We start from the raw sequence: 8,212 nt of genomic DNA on the forward strand, positions 1-8,212 counted from the left end.
GGAAGAGAGGCAAGCGCAAGTGCATATTGTTGTGCTTTTTGCCTTATTGCAAAGGGAGGAAGAAAAGTTTCATCCAATTCTGAACGATTTTGTAGCTCCATATATGCATGCCAGGAGGTTGGGAGGTAGAGGTAGCAATTTTCGTTGACTTCCACCATACTGTGTTTGCTTCATTAAAAAATTACAAATTTGTTGGCAAAAAGCAGTAACATATTGCTAGAAAACATCAAAATTCACAGTGTAAATTCATAACTTAAATTTGTGTTCAAAACTGTGGTTTATGGATTCTGTCTTTTCTTTTAAAAGAGAAGGAACAGCATAATAAAAGGATATAAAGCTCCTATTTTTAAGTCTTTAAGCCATCCATCCCATTTTTGGCAGTGTATCAGACTCGCCAAAATCTTTATTAAGTGAATGGATTTTAACATTCTGAAATGGTAATCACAAAGAAGAAATCATTAAAGTATCAATGCCTTGTGCAATTATATGTCTGATCTTGTTTTGATATGCATTATAGAAGGGAAATAATATTCCTGATTTATCTGAAAATATGGTACTGTTTCTAACACGTTTTGTTTTACTTTTTTCTCTTATTCCTACAGGAAGTTGCACTTGTCCTTGCAGCTATACTGGTATTTTTGTTGGCTTTCTATGCTTTCTTTTATCTTAACATTTCCAATGAAGTTGACCTTGATCTGGATCCAGATGAAAACTAGCAGATGCAATGAATCTATCATCAAGATTTCTTCAGCTTCACCAAGACTACGTAGGAACACACAGTCCCTTCACTGTGAGACAGTAAATGATACCATTTCTTGCAGTCCAAATTCATAAGAAAGTTTTGCAATACGTCAGTCAGTCACTTTTACATTCCAGATCTCCAAAATAAGAGAACACTTATGCCAGGCAAGTGTATTCAGTTAACAGGAAAGCCAGGAGCATCCCTACAATACATGAAGTTTGTTGTTTACGTTATTTGTTTTCTCAGGCAGAGAACTTTGATGTCAAAAGACAGGTGCTATTATTATCCTGGGTATTGATGCTGACTTCACAGGAGGAGAGTCTGCCTTGACTAAATTTAGGAATCAAAGCTTCCTAATAGCCAAATTAGTTTCCTTTTCCTTTCCCAAAAGAAGCAGAAATGCCAAATAAAAAGTCTTGTCTTGATTTGTATTTAAAATATACCAAAAATCCCCCTCATCCTTTCTCTCCCTTTTAATCTTTTTTTGTGCATGTGTGCACACACGCGCTTACGAAGATGGAAGAAATTGTAGGGAAAAAATATCTTTTTAGAAGCAGTCTGTCACCTCCTATATGGACTTAATTTTTATGTCATCCCAGATTCTGTGTGCCTATATATCTGCAGTAATCTTTTTCATTCTTTTGCCAACTGTTCAGCACACATGTGTTCTGTCAGAAATGGCACCTGGATGACAGAAGCTCTAACATTCACATATGCCTCTGAAATACAGTTCTTTGCCTCCTGTGCTGTCTGAACTAGTGTAAATAGAAAGTTCAGTCGATGTTGGTTTTAATTAGTGTATTGCTCTATTATTAATATAAAGTCAAAATCATATATTAATTATACTGTTCCTGCTGGTTGTGGTATCAGCTTGTTCTACCTGTTAGGAGGATGTTGTAAAAAAGATTTCAGTTACACAATCATTTTAATCATCAAACTAATGTGAGAAGTTGTAAATATTAAGAAACCTTTTTTGGTTTTGTTTTTTTGTTTCGTTGTTTTGTTTTGTTTTGTTTTTTTCCATGAGTACTAATCTAGTACTACTAGATTTTTTCTAGTACTACTAGTCTTGGCTAGATTAACATCCTTTAGTTCTTGCAAAGTACCTTGCAGAATATGCACTGTAGATAACATTTCTGATCCCTTTGATAACCACAAGCCACTTGAAGAAGTTGGTATGTCAAAGCCGCTGCAGGGAGATGTAAAATTCTGGCTGTATCCTGTTCTGCTTTGAGTTTGCCATATAACTGAGCTTGTCATTGTAAAGGTTCAGTTTTCATCCTTTTAAAAAGGTGGTCAGTCTTTCTCTAGTTGGGCTTCACTTTGATATCAGGAAAAGCATCAAGCCATTTTTGCTGAATGTGTCAAGGCAGTTAGGCAGATTGACTTCCAGAAAAGTAATTATAATTCTGAATTCTATTAGCAAACTAGGTTGGCTTCATCTTTGACACCAATTTCAGGGCTGAATGTTAGGTATAGTTGCAACTGAGGTATTTACTGCCTTGTTCCAGAAATGCCTAAGGTTTCCTATAGTAATTTTGAAAACAAAGGGATACAAATCATAGCAGATATTGTAATGGAAAATATATTTATTTTAAACTGACACAGTTCCATTATCACCACTTAAGGAACTTGGATCAATACAGTTAATTTTTAAACCATACGGTAACTATGACCATATATATTATGAGTCTCTAAGGATCCACTTCTTATCTGTCATTCTCCTCCTTCACTTTATGCAATGCAAAACAACTCCTCTAGAAATTCAGAGTACAAGAGTCTTCCAAGAACAATATGAAAGAGAAACATAAACATATATGTGCAAATATTCCTCATTTTCTAATTATGACTGTTACAGACACCAAATCCTAACATTTATGCATGCATATGACTTATTGTCTGCTAATACATGCTCATGTGACCAGATGCTTAGTAACATGTTGCATTCATGGTGAAGCATTATCTGACACATGGCCTGGCTTTCAGTGGACGGAAAAGCATATCACAAACTGTCTCCTTGGATGTGACATGCTTTTTACTTCACCATTGCCACACCACATGTCACAGAAGCTGCAGACCTCTCCTTTACTTTGCATGAGCAATATTGTTGTTCCATGAAATGCTGGAAATACTGCTTTCTTAATGTCTGCATGTAGCTCTCCAGGTGATACGTGGCCTGAGAAAGATGTATACTTACCCCTTCATGCAGGTTGTCTCTTAACCTGCTTTCTGAATCAGTTAGATTAAAAAGCAAGCTATTCTTACAGTCAAATTTATGAAGCTACTATAACAGGAACATTGTATTTCCCATAATTATGACTTATAAACAAAATCTGAAGCATGTATATGTGTGACTGAAGCAATTTCCCCGATCTGTGACTTATGAGTCCATATTGCCCACAAGTGCCATAGTTTGCAGTTTGTTGGCTTCATTTCGATCAGGCCTTTTTGTTGACATGAAAGATATTCTCATGTAAAAAGAAAATTTTCTTTTACTTTGATAAACTGGATAGGCTTCTATTCCATGTACATAGAAATGCACAGTTAATATTGCAGCAAATATACTTTTTCTCTTATTAGGACAATAATTTCTAATGGGACTATGTCAATAGTCTCTTCAAGGTAAAGGCCACCACTTTACATGAAATGAAGTGAAACATCGCTGGTTTTCTAAAAGGCCCAAGCACAACAATGTTAGAAATGAGGTCTGATTCTCGTGAGACCCCACTTGGAGTACTGTGTACAGTTCTAGTGTCCTTAACGTAAGAAGGATATGAAGCCATTGGAACAAGTCCAGAGGAGGGCCACGAGGATGATCTGGGGACTGGAGCACCTACCATATGAAGATAGGCTGAGAAAGTTGGGGCTGTTCAGCCTGGAGAAGAGAAGGCTGCATGGAGACCTCATAGCAGCCTTCCAGTATCTGAAGGGGGCCTATAAGGATGACAAGAGGGACTCTTCATTAGGGACTGTAGTGATAGGACAAGGGGTAATGGGTTCAAACTTAAACAGAGAAGTTCATGTATCTAACATAGGGAAGAAATACTTTACTGTGAGAGTGGTGAGAAACTGGAACAGGCAGCCCAAGGAGCCTGTGGATGCCTCACCTCTGGCAGTGTTCAGGGACAGGTTGGACAGGACGTTGAGCAACCTGGTCTAGTGGAAGGTGTCCCTGCCCCTGGCAGGGGGTTTGGAACTAGATGATCTTAAGGTCCTTTCCAACTCAAATCATTCCATGATTCGTTTGATAATTTATGATTCCCCTGAGTTCACTGAAATTGCAACTCTGATTTACTCCAAGGGGAAATCAGAATCTGACCTCAAGTTATTTCTGCTTTCTGGAGTGCTACATTGTCTACGCCTCATATTTTAGAGACTGATTTTTGTCTTGCAAACATGTGGGTTGTTTTGTCCTTAATTATATCTGAGAGTGAAATACACTTCTTGGGTTTTGGACCACTTATCTTTGTATTAGTTGCTCAGTGTCTATTTTATTAATAAATGTATTTTAACTATTTTGGTGCTCTTACTAATGTTGGACACACTGAATTATATATACATTTGGAAGAACTTTAAAGCAATGTAAACAGCACAATGTTCAAATATGAGCAGTGATACTTACTAGTTTTAGAATATCTGGATGATTCTAGGCAGTTTTAGCCTCTAAGTTCATATTAAAACAAAGTGTAGCCTCTGAATACTTAAAAGACAATAAAGAGGGCTTCCCTTGGCATCCTACCCAATAAATCAGATCTCTTTCTCCAGACAAGTTGTTCTGTGTAGCTCCATCAACTTCAGATATTTATTTGATTGTAAAAATAATACTTTTATATGCTTGTTTCAAAGAAAGATTGCTGAACAAACCATTTATGCAGCAAACCTGGCTTAACAGGACAATTTTTTTCAAGGAGATTCACCTGTGGGGAAAGGGTAGATATCATTATTGTTGTTACCCTCTGCTGGTGGAGTAAACTGTATTTCTTTCCTGCAGAGGATGTGGAGGAGATGTCTATACTGGATCCTCATGCCGTGGGTCTGAGCATGTCCCATCTGCAAAAGTCTTTGGCGTGATAGTCTTCCAGCAGTGATTTTACTCAGTAGTTTTCCTTCTCTTTGATCCTACAAGAACTGAATCAGCACGTAGGCCATCTTAGGACAGACGCCTCAGTATAGTAGTTTTAGTAGTACTGCTGATGAACATTGCCAAGAAAGTCTTACTCTGCTTCCTAAAGTCCATAAATGTATTTTACTGGAAGCTTAGGAGGCATGTTAAGCATTTCCCTAATAGACCCTAGAGATATATTTAAACTTTTCTTGAATAATGCTTTATTTAAAGTTCACTGTTGCATATCATATAGACATCATGGGATTCAGGGTCTGTCATGGCCCTTTCCATGCATCAGACCAGCTGTAGCGAGGACAACATGTAGATGGCGAGATTATGCCGCAACATGTAATTGTGAACATCCGCAACTTGAGCAAACTCATCTGCTTGCTAAGGTGTCATCTTAGAGCAATTGACCTAAAAGTTGTGTTTGTTAACAGTTCTTAAGCAACCCTACTAAATGAAGGCTCAGTGAAAACACTACATAAACTGCTCATCCAGTTTCCATGAAAATTATTACCATGGAAGAGGCATATCTGCTGACTTGGGGACAAGTTTTGGATGTTGCCCGTTCAGGGAGGAAAATGTTGCTAGCAGCTCCTGGTAGAATGATGATTCATTTTACTCTGATACAGGATTGTGCCTATGAGTTACAACTGAGCCAGCTGGTGAAGGTCAGATGCATTTAGGATAATTCTCAGTAAAAGACTGTACTTGAAATGCAGACTAGGTAAGTTAAGAGTGCCAACAAGTGGGATATTACAGATCTTGATTGCATTTCAAGTTTTACTTACAGTAGCATAATAATTACTGGTGCTTGTGACTAAGAAAATAACAATATGGCATATCAATAAGATAGCAGAAATGTGATGTTGGAGCTGCTTCTTAAAAGATTTTGTAGGGGTTGTGCCTGCACTTTGGGAAATGAAGCCATGAGATGAATAAACTGGGAAAGATTGTCTGTGATCTTATGCTTACTGTATTTTTCCCTGAAAGAGCTGATGGAGATATTTCACAACACTTTTTCCCTTATCCTCTTATTTTGCTACTATGCATTCTTTTGTAAATGTATTTCTACACTTTTCCAAAGTGGAATATTTTTGTTGTTGTTGTTGTTCATCAGTGCATTTAGTTGACAAAATCCCCTACTCTTCCTTTTATTCCCCCTTAATCACAACCAAATTGGTGGAGATACAGCCAAAATGTTAGGTACCAGTGTCTCTCAAGCAGATGTCACACCACTATTTCTTAGCTTGTTTAAATGAATAAACATGTTAAACTGTGAAGTATTACATTTTAGATTTTTTCATTACAAAAAAAAATGGGACAATCTGTTTACTGTCCTTAATTGAGACAACAATCCTGGTGGTTGCCAGTTTTGGCAGTTGTAATGATGAACTATAAATACTGGGACAAATCAAGCTAACTGGTGGTTGTGGAGGATAGTTCAAGTAAAAGCCTCATTCTGCATCAGTACTTTTCAGTGATCACATGACTAATATCCTGAAGCTGAACCTCCACTCTACTCTGTTGCTGGGAATTCCCACTGACAAAACACTACAGAGAAGAGCTGAGCTGATGAGGAGTGTGCAGCAGGGCCTGCCTGTCAGAAAGCTGCAGCCAGCCCCAGAGGAACTCACCAGGTAAAGCAATGGCACAGGTCCCTTTGTTCTCCAGTTTGGGCCTGCAAGTGTCTGGGTCTGCATGTGGCTGGCATGGTGGAGGGGAGAGAGCATTGTCACTGGGAATGAGCACCTCTGAGGGACCAGGGACATGTCCAAGGGCTGCTTTGTTCCTGCCTGGCTGGCTGCTGGGCAGGGCTGGTGGAGGCCTTGAAGAGCAAGGGGCATTGGAGACACCTGGGCCCTGCTTGCTGAGGAGAGGAGGGGCCCTGCCCCAGCATGGCTGAGGAGCTCCTGCCTCCCCCTGTGCACGCTCCCAGCCCCACGCTGACCGCCTCGAGAGCCACTCTGCCAGGCTGATTTCTTGGCTTGTTGTGGCAGACGGAAATCTTCACTTGATACAGCAGCAGTTATGGTGGGGAATGTGCCCCAGAACTGAGGAACAGGCCCCAGAACTGGCGAACAGGCAGTGCCCTTTGTCGACTATAGAAACATGGTCAACAGAAACTTCTGGTTCACAAGCATGGATGTGACACTGAACTGAACTCTTAAAGAACAGCAGCTTTGCCACTTTGCCACCATTCTTGCTAACCTAGGCAATGAGGATAGGAAATTGCTTGTAGCTTTGTCCAGAAGGGAACAGAGTTGAAGCGTGTCCAAAGTCTCTGGGGCCATTGGTGCGTGACTTTGCGGGGCGGGCCGCAAGGGCCATGGCGGCTGTGTGAGTGCAGGAGGGAGGTCTGGGGATGGTACTGCTGACCCCCAGGGAGAGGACAATGCTCTGGGCCCAGGCCCTGATGCTGCCCCTTGAGAACGGGAGAGGAGGAGGAGGAAGCCAACAAAGGAGCCTGTAATCTCCCAGAGATGAAGGGACACCTTTATTGTGCTGGTGGGCAGGCAAGCATCAGAGCCGTCACTCAGGAATGGAGCATCGCTGGTCCCACGGAGGTGTCCTGGCCGTGTGTTGGGAGTCTGGGCTGGATGTTGCAAGCGGGATCTCCGCTCAGTGCTTGGTGACAGTGCTCTTGGCCTTCTCCTGCTCTCTTCTAGGCTGCATGTGGGAAGTTTGGGTCTGATGGCTCAGCTGGGTTTGGATTCTCTGTCAGTTGGGTCCTGGGGGGCTGTGAGAGACTGATAAGAGAAATTGTAATAAAGAGGATAGCGATAGGACAGATTGGGAAAAAAGGTAGAAAATGAAGCAGGAATTTGGAGTGCAGAGAGAGACAGAAGTCACCACCATGGATCCAGCAGTGTCCAGGGGATCCATTGTCAGAGATGGTGGGAGTCCTTCAGGGTTCTTTCGGTATTGAAGCAGAGTGTCCCCCAAGAGTCTGTAGTAGTCGTCAGAGGTGGGTGTCTTCATGGAGATGTCCTTCTGGAGTTGCTCCCTTTAAGGTACCCTTGGAGGTGTCCTGATGGGAGTTGCCTGCATGGCAATGTCTCATGGAGTGTGTCCCTCAGGGTCCATAGTAGTCATTGGTGGAGAGAGTCCTTCTGGAGGTGTCCTTCTGGAGTCATCCTCATGGCAATGGCTCTTTTTCGTAATTCGTGATTACATTTTTCCCCTTTTATTATGAACTGGGGAGAGAGCCTCTGTTCTTCATGTCACATATTACTTGTTCCTGACAGACCAGTTTCTCTGGACTTGCAGCCAGCTCATCAACTGCATGTGCCTGCAGCAGTTCTTGGGATAATGGGCAGCAATTCCTCACAGGAGTCCTCGTGATAATGGACCATGTGCTT

General features: G+C 41.1%; 1 protein-coding gene across 2 annotated transcripts in view; it reads left to right on the plus strand.

Moving 5' to 3' along the window:
• TRIQK (triple QxxK/R motif containing) overlaps nucleotides 1–1,582 on the plus strand; it is a 59,792-nt gene extending 58,210 nt beyond the window's left edge. For both annotated transcript variants that reach the window (XM_061346785.1, XM_061346786.1), the window contains one exon: nucleotides 603–1,582. In XM_061346785.1, coding sequence (XP_061202769.1) covers nucleotides 603–716 — 114 coding nt within the window. In that variant the 3' untranslated portion in view covers nucleotides 717–1,582. The remainder of the gene's footprint in view (nucleotides 1–602) is intronic.
• Nucleotides 1,583–8,212: the final 6,630 nt, after the last annotated feature.

Source organism: Neopsephotus bourkii, unplaced genomic scaffold (assembly GCF_033783945.1).
Source record: "Neopsephotus bourkii isolate Nb327-2 ecotype Australia unplaced genomic scaffold, CSIRO-AGI_Nbou_v1 NB_275, whole genome shotgun sequence".
Taxonomy (NCBI): domain Eukaryota; kingdom Metazoa; phylum Chordata; class Aves; order Psittaciformes; family Psittacidae; genus Neopsephotus; species Neopsephotus bourkii.